This window comes from Dermacentor albipictus, chromosome 1 (genome assembly GCF_038994185.2).
Source record: "Dermacentor albipictus isolate Rhodes 1998 colony chromosome 1, USDA_Dalb.pri_finalv2, whole genome shotgun sequence".
Classification (NCBI taxonomy): Eukaryota; Metazoa; Arthropoda; class Arachnida; order Ixodida; family Ixodidae; genus Dermacentor; species Dermacentor albipictus.
The window spans coordinates 65024043-65041055 of NC_091821.1; the positions used below are offsets into that span (position 1 = coordinate 65024043).

Consider the following 17013-nt stretch of genomic DNA (forward strand, 5'->3'; position numbering starts at 1 on the left):
ATTTGCATGTTTACAAAGGGTCCTTGCTAGATAATGGCGTCCGGGAAAAATACAGATGCATCTCTTTATAAAAATTAAGCGCTTCACTCCAGCAACAGGAGGCGGGCAACCCAACAGTGTTAAGATATCGTAAGTAGTAGAGTAACCAACACTGAGGCATGAAACAAAGTACTTAAGAACATACGGCGTACATATATATATATATATATATTTTTTCAATACTGCTGCTCTCCTTCGAGAGCGTGGCAGTTGGGCAGTACAATAATTCAGCTGTACAATGCAAGGAAATTAAAGTATAGATTGCACAAAAAGTATGAAAACGACATAAGCAGTGCAACTTATACATATTACTATAAAGTAAACCATGTGAAGATTAAACGGAATAGTAAATAATAAAAAAAGATGTAAAAGAGCAAGATGCTTTATAACAATAGCACATATATTACTAAGGGCAAGTAATAAAACAGAAATAACTAAAATAAACTAGGAGTGTTAGGGAATCATTATGGCAAACGAATAAGCTGTCGAAAATTATAGTGTTTATTAAAATTTCCTAACGAATAAAGCAATCTGTGCCGGTGTCCCTGCATGCATAATAGGTACTGTTATTCACACACAGTTTTTTCTATTTGTGAGATGAATTCGGATAATGATTCAATGTTGGTGATAGTAGGATGAAGCTGGTTCCATTCTGCTATCACGAGCGGGAAAAAAGAATACTTAAATGTGTCATTTTTGCATGTGTATTCTGTCAATGTGTGCGCATGCTTGTTGCGTGTAGGTCGAGCCTCGGAGAATGAAATGTATCGGGATGTATCTATTGTGTAGTTATTTTTTAGTAGTTGAAACAAGAATTTTAAGCGAGCGTGTTTCGCTCCTATGGCGTTCGCAAACTGGACTGGGTTAAAAGATGTGTTGGCGAGTCTGTACGTCTATGTTTGTTATGGATGAACCTCATAGCTTTCCTTTGTATTGATTCTAGCTTACTTATGTTAGTCTGTGTATGCGGAAACCAGACTGTGTTAGCGTATTCGAGAACAGGCCTTACAAATGATGTGTAGGCTAGCAGCTTCGTTGACTTGGTTGCGAGCGCCAGGCTTCTTCTTAAGAAAAATAGTTTGCGCAACGCCTTTGAGATTATATCACTGATATGTTTGTCCCATTTGAGCTCCGAGGTTAATGTAACGCCTGGATATTTGTCTTCTACAACTTTGTTAAGTGAAGTGTCGTTAATTGTGTAAACAAAAATTGATGATACCATTTTCCTGGTTACAGACATGATCGCGGACTTTTTTATGGTTATTTGCATCTGCCATTCGGAGCACCAATCAGCTATGTCAGCTGATTATATATATATATATATATATATATATATATATATATATATATATATATATATATATATATATATATATATATATATATATATGTATATATATATATATACATATATATATATATATATATATATATATATATATATATATATATATATATATATATATATATGTATATATATGTCAATGGAACACATGCTATCCACTGCACCCTCAAAGCACAGTGTATGCAGCACAATAATGCAATCAGCCCTCTGCGAGTGGTCACAAACTTTCTGGACCCCCCCTCCCTTCGCTTGTCTGTCACGCGACGTCACGAAAACAGCGATAACTCCCCATCTGATAACTCGCAGCGTCAAAGTGACGTGTACGAGTTAAAGATGCTATAATATGCCGAACCAAATTGATTTTTTTTTCTGAATAGCCGCAGGCTACCCGTTCGGAAAAAGAATAAAAGATGGCTGCGGCCAATCGCTCAGGCTCTGGCAACTCGCACCTGCCGGAGAGCATGGATTTATTTTGGTACGATAAAGCTTTTTGCGTGGCCGTGTAACGTTTTCGAGAATTTTGGCATGTTTCCGACCTAGCTCTGCCAGCTCTTCTTTGCTGAGGATCCGTTTTAGCAGTATTTTTAACCTTCCGTTGCATGCCGCCGCGATTTTTGACCAGCCACCGCAAGCTAAGTAAGGAAAAGCGGACCGATCACAGACGCCGGCACCACCCTCTTCATCGGTTATCGATTTTTAGTGCAGTGGCTCGGCCCAACAAATCTCTCTCCACTTGAGCGTGGTCCTCGCCTCTTGTCAGCCAACTAGATACGATAAGCCGCTCAGTGTAAACAATGTTATTCATTTTTAAAGCCAACAAAAGTAACCTCCTATAAACGAGGAAAGCGTTTGATTGGTCTCTTCAGACAACCCTGCGGGTCACCGCCCGATGCTTGCGTCGGGGGTTACGCAAACTTGACGTCAGGAGATTGGAATAAAAACATATTGGCATAGTTTTACGTTATAGGGACGCTGATGCGCATTTGGACGTTTGCTTAGTTCAGTTTTTGGAATGATTTGAATGATCTGTGGCAGAATGTATTTGTACCTCTGCTGCTTGATATCATTTACGCATTATCAATTTCGTCGGCTTTAAAGCGGCCCGTCATGCTTAATCTAGAATTGTTCATTCCTTCATTCGTCAATGTAAATTATACTGTATATTTTGGCTTAGAAGTTGTCACCCGATTCCCTTTGCGTGAAAAAGAAGCTAACATAATACAGTGTCAGTGGCTTCAAATTGTGAGAATGCCTCAGCGCAGATAATTTAGAAGGAACGTTGCATATATCCTACCGGATACAAGAGGCATCCCCTTCTGCCCGTCCCCAGCAGTGCAGGGTAGCCAACCAGGATTGGCCGTATTGGCCTCCCGGCCTTTCCTTTATCACTTCTATCTCTCTGCAAGCAGGAGTTACGTCGATTAATGTGACAGCACACGACGATTGGAGCGAAAAGATGTGATCGCATGCATTGTCAATGCATGGATCGACGACAGATGATGCGATTGACAACAGACGCTGGCTATGGCGTTGTTTGACCACGGGTCTGTGTGGACTTTCTGTGAGTGAGCGCTAAATACCAAGTTCAATTTTCGGCTGCGGTGGCTGCAAAGCGATATGGGCGAAAAACAAGAACGCTCATGTGCCTAGGTTTAGGTGGATGTTATAGAGCACCATGTGGTCCAAGTTATTCCGGAGCCCCCGACCGTGCCGTCTAACGTGGCCCCAGTGTTGGTTTATGACGTTAAGCACACAGAATAAATCAGCCGAGTAAAAATAAGAATAAATTGCATAAGGACAAGGCTTGTTTCGGCACTGGTTCTCCATACACGGTTTTTGAAAGCGCGACCTAATCGCGACTCTCTCCCCGCACACAGTCAGAGAAATACAAAGGCGTGCTTGAATCGTTTAGAAATTCAGCAGCGCTGTAATACTGCAGAAATAGAACGCTATTTCTTTATAGTTAATGCACCGCGCGGCTGTTAGTCGTTCTTATCTCATCGCGGAAACCCGAGCTAAAGGAGGCACGATGTGATGACCTAGCGATATGTGAAAGGTGTATGACCTTGATGCCTCGATCGGGGTCCTTTCCGCGAAGTTGTGAGCATCGGAGGTTGTACGCAAGGGCAGTGCGGAAAAAGCACCCTATCGCTTCATCGAGGACATCACCACGAGGATATGTTATCAATGATATTTTATAATCGAAGGTTTCATCGCGTAACGTGTTACGCCGAAAGCTAAACATTACAAAGAAAGTAGCCGTCTGTACTGAATCTGGCTTTTGTATGACATGAGAAATAGGTCAGTCAAGGGTGCTGGCAATGGAATGAGTATTGCCCGGAACGTTTGGTTTTGGCAGGCTGTCAACTTTTTTCGGCATAGGTGATCGAAACCACGTGATCCAGGACTGAGGACGCCGTTCTACCTGTCTTTCAATGACGCCGTATAAAGCGGAGGGGCCAAAAAAGCCTCCAGTGAGACGAGTGAACTGCTGGAAGCGAGGAAGATGGACCCGTCCATCGCTAGCTTGCCTTATTTCCTGCCATGGACAGCGCTGAAAGTTGTGGCGACCTTAAGTGCGACATTGCTAGGTATTGTGGCCGTTCTGGTTGTTTTCATCTACTACCGGTGGAGACGCACACATGTGCACTTGAAGCACCTTCCGGGCATCGAAGACGACTGGCCCTTCATACGGAATATTATCACCCACTGGCACATGAAGAGCAGGGAGAAAGAGCACGATTTGGATTACAATGTCCGTAAGTACGAGATCATCTGCTAACTGCACGCCAGCTCTTGACGGACTTGTACACATTCAGCGTGGACTGAGGGATTTACTCCCTCCGCCTACGTAGGATGTGTCAGTTTGCGGAAAAAGTTAAGAGCACAGGTAGCCAGGAAGCTGCGCTCTCCCTAAGACGACTTTGGGAGGGCACAACAACACTTTCAGCGCGAAGGCGAAACGAGAAACTGTGTGTTGAAGGCGTAGGCTAATATTAGGCTAACGTAGCTCTATGAAGAAAGATGAATTGCGATGAGGAACTGGCATTTCGAATAAAAATTAATCTCCGTCTCGATGTTCATCTGAGCAGGTCATGAAAAACATACGGGAATAACTGTAATCTGGAAATGCAAGAATGATGAAAAAAATTTGTACATTAAAAAACAAATACTTCAATATCAAAATCACCACAGCACATACGTCAACCACTAATCGTTATACATAGTTTCATGAAAATGCAACTAAACACCCGATCACCCTGCGTCCGCCAGGCTAGTTTACTACAAGATGTTATGACTTTAGTAAAATTGACATTAGAGTGTAACTAGCCATTTCTGAGGCCTGAGAAGGGAACAGGTTAGGCTCATAGTACCTTCCTGGTTTATAGCATACAATATACTAAAGGAACGCTTAAGAGGGGAAACTAGATACGTACAATGTAAATTACTAGTTGCGATCTTCGATCGTCTACGAAGTGCAATTGTCTTCAACGATGGGAGCATAGGAGCTAGGCCTACGCCGGTAAAAGGAGCCGCAGGTCTGATTTTGTATTCTGGTAAATGTGGGGAATGAAAGCAAACTAATGCGATGTAGAAACACCAGGATGTCGGAAAATTTCCACAGCAACTTCTGAAGTGTTCAGGAGCAAAAAGAAAAGTGAAAATATAGTGTAGCATAATTTAACCGCATTGGAGTTCGCCACGCTTTTGGCCATGCCGCAGAGCAGAAGGTCTGGATACAAGAGTCGTCTAGAAGGACATTTATTGTCTTTCGCAGTCTTCTTCGAGTACTTGAATGCGGGCTCTCAAAGGATGAAGCACCTGCCCTACTTCCGTGCCTACATGGGAGACGTCCCCTATCTGGTCATCCACAAGGCGGACGCTGCTGAAGTACGTGAACATCCATTGATAGACTATTTGTCGTGGAAGGCGTCCGGCTTTACTACATTGCGCGTTGTGGAGGTTACCATGGTTTGCATAGCTCGACGCTATAAAACACAATAAATGTGTAATGGTGCTTTCTGTGCGCCTTGTATTTCGCAAATTATAAATTATCGCTCGATGAAAAATATCAACTGATTGATTTAAAAAGACGGGGCAGTGTTGAGTTTTGATGTGAATGCCCGAATGTTTTTATATGCGAAGATGCCAAGAAGTTATACATTACACAATGCGTTGGCGGGCTAGTTGGTGCGAATTCATGAATACTTTGTTTAGCGCAAAACAACAGACATCGTCTTTCTTGTGTCTGTTGTATTGCGCTAAACAAAGTATTCACAGTTATACATTGCTTTTGATTGACGTGAACAGAAGATGCGACGTATTGAAGCGTTAAGAGTCAAAACAAAGCATTGTACCCGTGAACTATTTTGGGTACCTATTAAGACCTCAGGCGCACTGAACACGCGGTTAAAGCATTTAATGATATATTGTACAGTATCAAAGGTGATGAACATGCATGGACATGCCGTTTGCTATCAGATGCTATAATTTCAATGAGCGGTGCAACTAGAACAAATATCGCAAAATTATAGAAAGTACCGGTATTTTATAAAATTGGGACTTCCCAGTGCTAGAATCAGGCTACGAAATGAGCAAATATTTGGATAAAGAAGTCGTGCTCACCATAGTCTAAAGAGTGGTGCCATCACGCACCACATTTCTGCAGCAGGTAATAAGTACCTCAGTTTCCTGGCGAATAGAGAACAGGTACGTGGCATGATACTGATGGGACATATCGGGCATTATGGCAATCCAGTAGAATTTCCTACGCGGATTTCAACCGCCATCGGTGAATAAATTAGCGACCCGATCAGGCACACGTGTAGGTAGGTGCACAATAGTTGCAGATGGCTGAAATGAATGGGATGACGCGAACACGCTTTGTAAAAGCTCTTATATGACACTCGGTTTACAGCAACGTGAAAACAGAAAAAGAAAACCAACTCTCTGCGGTAGCTTAGTGTTCATATCGATACGCCGCTGAGTGCGAGGTCACGGGTTTCAATCACCGCCGCGGCAGCTGCATTTTGATTGGACGAAGTGCAAAAACACTCGTGTACTTAGATGTTGGTCCACGTTAACGAACCTTAGATAGCCAAATTAATCCGGCGTCCAACTCTACAGCCTGTCTCATAATCAGATTTCGGTCTTGGCACATAAAACCCCAGAATTTTGTTTTAATTTTATGTTTTTTTAATAGGCTGATTATCTAAGCAAATTATTGTCACAAAAATTGTCGCAAGAAGTTTGTATGGTAATAGAGCTATTAGATTCATCTTTTATATGGCCCTCCATATGAACTTAAAAATGCCTGCAACAAAATCCTCGTAAAATTCAGCAAGTGTTGACAAATGCCGAGAAAGAGCGAATGAAGTTCATTGCGAGGAATGCGGAGTGGTTGGCCGAAGGAGCATTGATTACAGCGATCTGTAACCGCGCTTGGACGAATACCGTGCATATTACGTGACATTTCAGTAAGCGTTAGCGTAAATGCGCACTGGGGCGAAGGGAAAGGTACAGATACCGTAAATTAGTGAGGAAGATGACGCATTGTTACCATGACCTGAGCAACTGCTGTTCGATGATGTGGATGAGCAGTAGTTGTCTGCACAGATAATAAGAGTTAAATGAGGACATGTGACACAGACTATACAACACTATGTAGATACGCCAACTATATTCATGAAGTGTACTAGTGCGTTACCAGTGTAACGAAAAATAAATAAACTTATAGAAACAATTTTCACTGTGTTCAGTCTATGCCCAGAGAGACAGTCAAGAGTTAACTTGTGCGAGATGCGCGCGCGAGGTCATTATGTTCGCTTTGCAAACGGTGTATGGGCAGACAAAGCTATGTGATCAAAATGTTGTACATGCCCTAACGACTACATATCGCAAACGCGCTTCTAGATTTGTTTCTGTGCAGCCCTGCACATTCGCCTAGTATGTATATCCTCTGAAAGGGGGAGGCAGTGCAAACAAGACAGAGTATTATTGAGAATGCTCCTGTTAGTCGCGAGTCAAAGACATCTTAGTTGTAATCAAGAAAATGAAATGGGCATGGGCAGGACATGTAATGAGGAGGGAAGATAACCGATGGTCATTAAGGGTTACGGAATGGATTCCAAGGGAAGGGAAGCGTAGCAGGGGGCGGCAGAAAGTTAGGTGGGCGGATGACATTAAGACGTTTGCAGGGACAACATGGCCACAATTAGTACATGACCGCGGTAGTTGGAGAAGTATGGGAGAGGCCTTTGCCCTGCAGTGGGCGTAACTAGGCTGATGATGATGTTAGTCGCACACTCTAGAAACACGCAGAGGATATAGTTAATGGTCTCAGCCCGTGCAGGAATCACATCTGAGTATCCAAGTTGGTGTAGGTATTTCCGTCTATAAAATGTAACGCCGAGTCTCAGGCGACGTAACATTGCTTCCTGGCCTCATCATAGGCGAAGAAGAAATCGGTACCTTTAACCTGCCTTCAGACTGTTCCGATAGTCTTGTCAATGATTAGGACCACCCAATTTTTTTCGTGGCCATTGAAATGGAACACAGAACAAGGGCTGTAACACCAGGTCGTAAAAACTTGAGGCCGGTTTCACATTTTAGTGAATACTGTCCGTGACTTTTAAATAAATACCATTGGAGTATGCCAGGTTCGCTGGTGCATCCTCTTGTAAATTGCGTGACAGTCTAAAGTGACATATAATCCACTATACAGTGCAACGACGTGCCCATTGAGAAAGGTTCATTTAACAACATCAAAACAACAGTGATGCTATTAATTAGCCATGTGCACTTCGTTTTCGGTTTATAGACGTAATTGTCAAGTAGTCATATAGCGCTAACCAGCAAACCAGTAAAGAAGAAAAAACAGTTTGTCGCAGTAATCGTTGCGGATTAATGTAACAAATTTGTAAGGATTTCTGCCCATCCGTGGGAGCAAGGGATGCAACAAATCCATAAGGATTTGAAGCGGGCACATCTTGCCTTCTGGGCAGGGAAAGTATTTAGTTTGCGTAGAGCGGCAGTTATGGAATCACTCTCCATAACCGTAGACGAGGCCAGATGGTCCAGCCGACCAGGCCAAGCTGCTCCATAAGTTATGCAGAACTCAGCTGCACAGGTCGACCTCTCTGTCTTTCCCATCAATATATTATATTCATCTATTCAGCCGCACAGCGATCTGTAACCGCGCTTGGACGAACCCGACCGTCCATATTACGTGATATTTCAGTAAGCTTTAGTATAAATGCGCGAGAGCGTAGATTTCGCGTCTACATGAATGCGCCATGCTGCATAGGTTTGCGTTGATTTAAACTCACTAGGTGCGCAAAGGTCAGCAAACTGACTCTAGCTTTTATCGCAGTAAACGTGTTTACAGCGTCGAGACCATTAAAAGCGAAAAAAATGCCACTCTATGGTATTTATGGGTCATATTTTAGTCATGCGACACATTTTCCGTTGGCTGTGTGCCTGTGTGTGTGTGCGCGTGCGTGCGTGCACAATTGCCTGCCACGTCACATGACATCATGTAGAAAGGCCGACATTTCCACGGCAAGCCATACTTTAGAACAGAAGAAAAGTAAATAAAGCTTTGCTGTTGCCATGCTTTGAATGCATGGGCTCTCGACCGTCTTAGATGACGTCATGTGACGTGACATGCATGCCTGGAAGTTGTGGAGAAAATGTCAGAAGCACATCCTATAAAGATGCATGATGGGATTGTAGCATTTTTCATTTTGATTATGTTCCTCTCCCTACCTACCTTTTCTTCAATTTAACTTTCTTTGCGGTAAAAACGAGGTACAGCGCGAAGGACTAGGACTGAGAGAGACGGCAAACACTGCGCTGACTTCCAACAATATGTTATTGCCGTAGCCACATCATGTGTATATATACAAGAGGCGGCATGCGCAGAAAATGAAAGGCGCTCACAACGGGTGTTCTAACAGCAAGTCATCGTACTAAGTGCATGGTCACATGAAAAAAAGCACAAAACTATCACTATCTGTTCAGCTACATGACTTCACTAGGTGTCAGCGCGACAGAGGGGGCACTAACGCACGAACTACCTAATGTTCTGATGAAATCTGCTTCTATTATTTCCCGCGTGAGCTGTGTCTCGCTGAAACTTCCGTATCTTCAAACAGAGGCACGCAGCCAACGCAGCCGCAATCCCGGCAATGGATGCCCAAGTGGCCTTGTACAGTGTTATGATATCATAACACTGCCTCTCTTTGAAGATACGGAAGCTTTAGCGAGACACAGCTCACAGCTCACACGGGAAATAATGGATGCTGTTTTCATCAGAAAACTAAGTCGTTCGTGCGCTAGTGTCCTCTCTATCGCGCCGGCCCCAAGTGAAGTTATGTATCTTAACAGATAGTGATAGTTTGTGCTTTTTTTTTTTCGCGTGACCATGTACTTGGTACAATGACTTGCTGTTAGAACACCCCTTGTGACCGCCTTTCATTTTCTGCGCATGCCCCCCTTGTATATGTATATACACATGACGTGGTAACGGCAATAAAATATTGTTGGAAGTCAGACCAGTGTTTGTCGTCTCTCTCAGTACTTGTCCTTTGCGCTCTACGTCGATTTTAATATGAATTACCAAGTAGCCCTAGCAACCACCCTTGTTTACTTTCTTTGTTTTTAATGGCAGGGATTTAGAGGATAAACGATTAACTACTAGTATTACGGCGTCATACTCGGGCTATAGATTTGCATTGCAGTATTGCCAGTCTGGTCCTGCTCATTTTAATGTTACTAAATTGATTTACCGAATGGGATCACTTTCCGTAGTTTTCACTGCTTATTTGCAGTCAATTGATGTTTGGTTTGCAAAAAAACAACGCTCATTCATGTAAAAATAACACCAAGAATAAGGCGTGAATTCGAACCCCCTAAAAGATAAATACTGACAAATGAGGCGTATGGGGGCGGCCTGAGAAGATAACAAGCTCCGCTACTCAGTTCCAAGGGTACTTCTGACAAAGAGTAGCAAATGCTTAAAAAATTTCAAGCCAGCTGGCCAGCTATGCTTAATTGATACTGTACTAAAATGTACGAGGTTTAGGTACATTTGCGTCTTCCATAGTGAGTAAAGCATGCTTTATGTTAATGCGTGAAAGGAGATGCGAACAGTTGGTGGTTATACATGTATTTAAGTACTCGTCGCTCTGACTGCGGGGAAACAAACCCATAGCACCATTAGTCGTAAGAGGCAATGAAAGAAGACATGCACATGGGAAAAGTTGGGAGAAGCTCTTAGACAAAAAAATATTACATAATGTCATATCTTCCGCAGGTCTTTTACTGAGTTCAATTCGCTGAAGAGGTATAATGCCTTAACAGTTTTATGAAAACATAATAAGAGCAGCAGGTGCAATTATTTTGCTTGAAACACTTTATAGGACTTAATGCATTCGGGGATTGCCAAGATGTCTAAACATTCTGCTTAAAGGGAAGGTGAAGAGTCTGTCGAATTCAATAAGATGCTCATATACGGATGCGGGAACCTTATAAATCATGCAGGTAAACTTTTGGGGGTGATTTTTCACTTAGGAGCGACATAATCGTCGGTCCAAATTGTACTGTAGCTCCGCCCCACGCCGCGCGCCGCGCGCTGCTGCTGACGCTGACGATGCGAGCAGAGACCGGAAACCGCGGCGTAGGGACGTCAGCACTGTTGTTCCGTTCCTTCGCAGTCTCCGCAACCATGCCTGACCGGGCTTATTTCTGCGTGCGTCGTCCTAATCTGCTTCGCTCGACCCTGCATTCCTTTGTTTGTGTTTATGTAGAGTGGTAGTTGACGTGCGCAGCACCAATTGAACTGGTAGGCCGATCATGCCGGCGTTCTGTGCAGCCTGCGGTTGCACGAACACCAGTGGCCGCGACGATCTTCCGATGTTCCATTAATTGCCGCAAGACAAGAAGCTTTCAGCTAAGTGGGAGGCTGCTGTGAATCGAAAGAACTTCAAGCGCTTAAGGACAATAGCGCTGTGTTCCGACCACTTCCGTGACGACGATTACTACCAGAGTTTATCAATAATGCGTGAATAAGTGAGAGTACGACTTCCTGCTAGCAGGCTTTCTAAACGCAGCGCGAAAAGGTCGGGGTAACGAATACACAAAGACGGGACGGGTGCGGGAGGAGGGATGGTAACTGGTCTTGAAAGACCTTATGAATACACGAACTCATACAAACCTGGATTTTGATTTACTGCTAGCTCCTTCATGTTAGCACGCTGAATGGAAGGTACATGTTTATCATCTCCCACGCTTGACGCAGGTTTAGTCGCAAACCACCGTTAATTTTCTATTCGCACGTGTGTTGTGAAACAGCCTACATGCAGCTATCATAACGCAGTGCAACTGTAAAGTTTCCATGTGTTTGAAATCCAGCGCACGCCAGGACGCTGCGCTCCCCCTTCTCTCGCGCACAGAGAGAAACCGGCCGTCTCACGTAGCTGACGGAATTCGCCGCCTTTACGGTTCCGGTTAGGAGTAGCGTGCGGATGGCGCGCTGATCAAGGTCACTACAAGTGCTACAAGAGCCGGAAAACTTTTCCCGCGTGTAAACCATCTATGTAGATCCCCGACAGCTTTGGGGCAGCGCACAAATACCGCCAATCGCATCCCCGCTTACGTTCCACGAGGCCGCAGGCAGGAACATAACAGTACTGTTGTTTCTCCCGAAACGAACTCACTGGATCACTGAACGCAGCTTTGCAAAAAACGTCCTCACCAAAGAGCATTTCTAACACGAGGAGATTCTAACACTTCGCTTTCGTTCGTGTCGAAAGCACTGCTTGCTACCAGCATCTTTTGCTTCTTGGAGAGGCCGGCTCCTTTCAATCGACTTGTACATGTAGGGAGCATCGCCTAACTCCTCAGAGAAACGCAAGATCTCGAAATTTACCATTACCGTGTCAGCAAAACAACAGCGCCAAACCACCTTGCACCATGTTTGATGTGTCGGGGTAGCGGTCGGTCCGGACGAACACCGTTGTTGACGTCAAGAGGCGCCCGACCAATCACAGGCGGAAACGAGGCGCGCGAGCTGCCCCCATTCTGCTGCTGCACTTTTCGTTGAAATAAAAGCTGTTTGCGCTTTCTTTCGCTCAATTTTGATGCGATATTGGAATTTGGAGGGTTGAAAACCATTACGTACAGCTATTCACTCATTTGTACTGGAAAACCTTTCAGCTTCCCTATAAGAGCAAATTGGACCCTTTTTTAGAGTATACTTACATGAACTCCCCAAGGATACGGGCCAGTTTTCACAAAAATTCTCTTACACAAATGCTGCTTGTAGTTGGCCATCACTGCGTCGATCCTTTCATTGCGATAGCCTATATACGAAAACTCTAGGTGCGTTCACGCCGTCGCCATAGCTCTTCATCATGCAAGCGTTGTAAGACGCTTGCCAGCTTCCAGGGCGCGGTTCCTTCTGTCCGGCAGTAGTTGCATCTGGTGTTACGTCGCGCTAACATGCCGCACCCGCGTATATTTCTAACACCATTCTAGGAGTTCGAGCGCTCAACTTTGCTATCGCTGTCAATACTTCCCTTTTTTGTTTGTATGTTTGTACTATGAGTCCATTCCCGGTCCAGTCGTTTCTCCTTCGCATTGCTTCACGTCATCTCCTAGGTCACCCTGTCATCCTATTGATTTGTCTTGCTCATGTCTTCTTCCTCAGGCAATTTTCGGCAGCCCTACCATGCTGCAGAAATCTATCGAGTACACATGGCTGCACCCATGGTTGGGAACAGGCCTCTTGACAAGGTAAATTATTGTTACTATTGCTTCTTCTTTAACGATTAGCAGAATGTTGCTGCTATCACGTTTATGAATACTAAGAAAGGAACAGCCTAACTGATCCCCGTTTGGCTCCTCCGTATATTATTGATTTCCTCGGCGAAGGTAGAGCGTCGACAGATTCAAGGACAACGGGTGCAAAAGAGTTTCAGAGGCGAAGAACGACACGCCTGCTCGGACGATCTGTTTCTTCGCACGAACAATGGTCTGAGCAGTTCACAATGGAAGTGATTGTAGAATTACAGCCAAAGCAATGGAATGAGGTTTTCGAACTGAACAAAATATGAGCGAGAGTTGAGGAAGGTTCATACTCGCAGGCTTGACATGTGCTGATTCAGAACTTGATAGACAAAACTTTCAGCGGAACACCTGAGTCACCTTTTCTGCTATGCCTCCCTCTGCAGACTCCCATTCTCTGCCGACTTCCAAAAAGTGGCAAATTAACGCGTTGTATTAGATCCAGGTCAATGCTTTGTTTTCTGATAAGCAAAAAGGTTAACGTGAACATGCACGAGCTGGTGCGACGGGTATGCGACACTATGCTCGCCGCTTTGCAGCACGGGCGCCAAGTGGAAGACGCGCAGGCGAATGCTGACGCCCGCGTTCCACTTCCGCATCCTGGAAGACTTCCTGCCCGTCATGAACGAACACTCGGTGGTGTTCAAGGACTTGCTCAAACAGCACGTGGGAAGACCTGATGGTGTGGACGTCGTGCCCTCGGTTGCACGCTGCACCTTGGACGTCATATGCGGTGAGGTCCGCAAGGCTGCTCTTGCATGCGCAGATTAGCCACTGACGCCTGTTTGATGAGAACCCAAGGAGACTGGCTCATAGAGAGGAGAACACAAACACACTGGACTAGCACTGACTTACAGCTGCTTTTTTTTTTCACTCCTTCCGGTGCTGCTTCTAAATGGTCACAAGACTCGCATATCAAGACAACCAGAGCAGATAAGAAATTGGCGACAAGTAATCGAGCAATACCGCACGGCTGGATAACATCATCATGTTATATCAACCCAGGAAAGCTTAGTCTCAAGATTATGATTACAAGTTACCATTTCTGATGAAACAAAACCAGATAAAGTGTATTGATAAAGTGTGCAGAAACGAACAAAAGCAAACAAACAACATACATACAAAATCTATACTAATAATCTACTTTATGTGATTTAGACTGCGTCTGTGATGAAGCGCGATCACAAACTGAAAGAAAAGAAATGAGAAGCGTAGGAAACATACAACCTAAATTACTCATTTGAGAAAGTCTCAGCACCACTAAGTAATACAGAACACTTGCTGATGCACTTACCAAGAAAAAAAAATACTGGTACACTTTTGCTTCAGATTTGTGTTTGTCTTTAGGTTTAGTCAAGAAATTTGAGTAGTGAAAGATTACTTGCTGCCCCGTGATCCCTGAATAGTGGCATTCTACGTGCTCACCAAGTATGAACGAGCTCTCCCAAATCAAGGCCTTACTCGACTTCCACTGATGGCATATATCGGATTTAGGGACGGTGCCGGGACAAAATTATTGCATTTCTCAGTCATGACTTCTTATACGTGTTCGCCATTATTCAGCGCAGACATTAACGTTTATAATTCGAAGGTATTGCTAATTCTAGTAGATTAAGAAAAAAATTGATAGCCGCATAATTACGAAATTTCTGGCCTATTTCATTTCCGCCATAAAATGTTGTTCATCCACATTGTCGGAACTAGTTGAGGTTAAATTATGGTGTTTACGTGCCAAAACCACTTTCTGATTATGAGGCACGCCGTAGTGGGGAACTCCGGAAATTTGAACCATAGGAGTACTTTAACATGCACCTAAATCTAAGTACATGGGTGTTTTCGCATTTCGGCCCCACCGAAATGCGGCCGCCGTGGCCGGGATACCTTGTTGTGGTTCTATCGTAGCAAGTATTTTAACGCATTATGCGAAAAATACAGGAGCCAGCCCCTCCACATTTCGCCTTTGCTTTGTTCATACACATTCACACATTTTAAACAGCTGTTATCATGATAATGACGACAAGCACAGGATAGTTTTAAAGCGCAAGGGAGAAGTATGGCCAAAGAGTGCCAATACACTCTGTTTTGCGTGCGCATTTGTTACAATGCACTAAAAAATTTGACCAACGGAGGAACAGAAAACATTAAGCATTAAACTACATGCAGTCATCAGCAGTTCACGCGTGCAAGTGCATTCCACTAGATGCTGCTCAAATTTCTGCTAAATTTATTTGAATTGGCACGATATAGCTGACTCTTTCCAGGAGTCGTGTGATCTTGACAGGCAGCAAGTGAAAAAAAAATATGCTTTAAAGTTTGTTGCGTCAAAGAGATAAGGAACGAGGAATGCACAGAAAGATGCTGCGATGTTGAAAAACAATTAAATGAAGATTTATTTTTTGTTTCTGACATTTTCATTTCCCCTGTGCCTTATAACCAACGCCAATATTTGCAGATCCAGAGCATTAAAATTTGATTACAGAGAATACAAATTTCAAATGAAATGCTTGTGCCGCACCTACATCTGCAGAAACCGCCATGGGCACATGTGTCAAGGCCCAGCAATGTTCCGACTCAAAGTACGTCCGGGCTGTGTTGCGGTAAGTCTGATCCTTTCTTTCAGCATTCCCTTATGGCACGCCAAACGTGTCGCCATAGATTACTTGCATGTTCTCACACCGTTAGAAAAATGACAAATGAAGAAATCACTTACAGCTTGCTGATTCAGCTGTTGTTGGTTTATATTAACTGAGGAACTATACACGAAGAGAAGTGCATTTTGCCACAGTATTCCATGCTAAAAAATCGCATTTTCGTTTAAAGAGGTAAAAAACCTCAGCAGGTTAGTAAGTAACACTTGCCTGTTCAGTTGAGCTGATAACATATTCCCGCAAAAGCCATCGCAGAAGCGAGCCCTCCATCTTCTACCCAGCTCAACGTAGCACTAAAAGTGCGTGCGATAAAAACGCCACACCTTTCTTGAGAAGCCTGCTGCAAGGTGAGCATTGTATTGTCAGTGTGTAAAACGTAAAATACAAGCATCAGTGTCTGACGCTGGCGGCAGTCGAGACGTGCATAAACAGACCACGCAAGCACACTCGCAAGGTCCACAGTGAGTGTATAATATGAGAGTAGGCTCACGTAGTCCAACGACCCTCCATTGTGCTTACGAAAGTGAGACAGCGTTGTTCTATAATTCCCGTTATTTTGCGTAAATATAGCGCTTCTGGCAAGGCAGTTGCGGCCACTGTGAAAGACCTTGCTTTCAAAAAAGGCGCAGACTTTCTTTTTATGCGCTGTATGCAGGGCAGGCAAAAATTCCTCCCACTAGTATTATTTATTTATTTATTTATTTATTTATTTATTTATTTATTTATTTATCAACAGAACATTGCACCTACTCACATTGTACAGCCAAGGAAATAGTAGAGTACGAAGGTTAAAACTCCGAAACAGGGCTATACAAGGAGTTTTAACTGTTTCGTATCAACAAGGCGCATGTGTCAGCATGAAAGCTTCAACCCAGCCGCACAGAAAACCGAGAGCGCTAAGCTGGGTTTACCGCGGCATTATACTAGGAAATAATCCATCAGACATGTTACGCTGAATGCGCCGGGTTTTTTTCAGGTCACCAAAGCCAAGCAGCAACATGCATAGACAGCACTTGGTAAAGACAAACCAAACACGGTTATGATGCCTTGCCCGGTGCTCCGAATAGACTACGTGTCTGGCTTGATTGAGAAATTTGTGTCGCCCTCCTACAACCCCTAACACGCGTTATTGCT

At 43.9% G+C, this 17013-nt stretch overlaps 1 protein-coding gene across 1 annotated transcript in view; it reads left to right on the forward strand.

The window, feature by feature from the left end:
- Positions 1–3826: 3826 nt before the first annotated feature.
- LOC135912463 (uncharacterized) overlaps positions 3827–17013 on the forward strand; it is a 63918-nt gene continuing 50731 nt past the window's right edge. Inside the window, exons 1-5 of the mRNA XM_065444908.2 lie at positions 3827–4143; positions 5163–5275; positions 13095–13180; positions 13771–13964; positions 15759–15828. Coding sequence (XP_065300980.1) covers positions 3891–4143; positions 5163–5275; positions 13095–13180; positions 13771–13964; positions 15759–15828 — 716 coding nt within the window. The 5' untranslated portion in view covers positions 3827–3890. The remainder of the gene's footprint in view (positions 4144–5162; positions 5276–13094; positions 13181–13770; positions 13965–15758; positions 15829–17013) is intronic.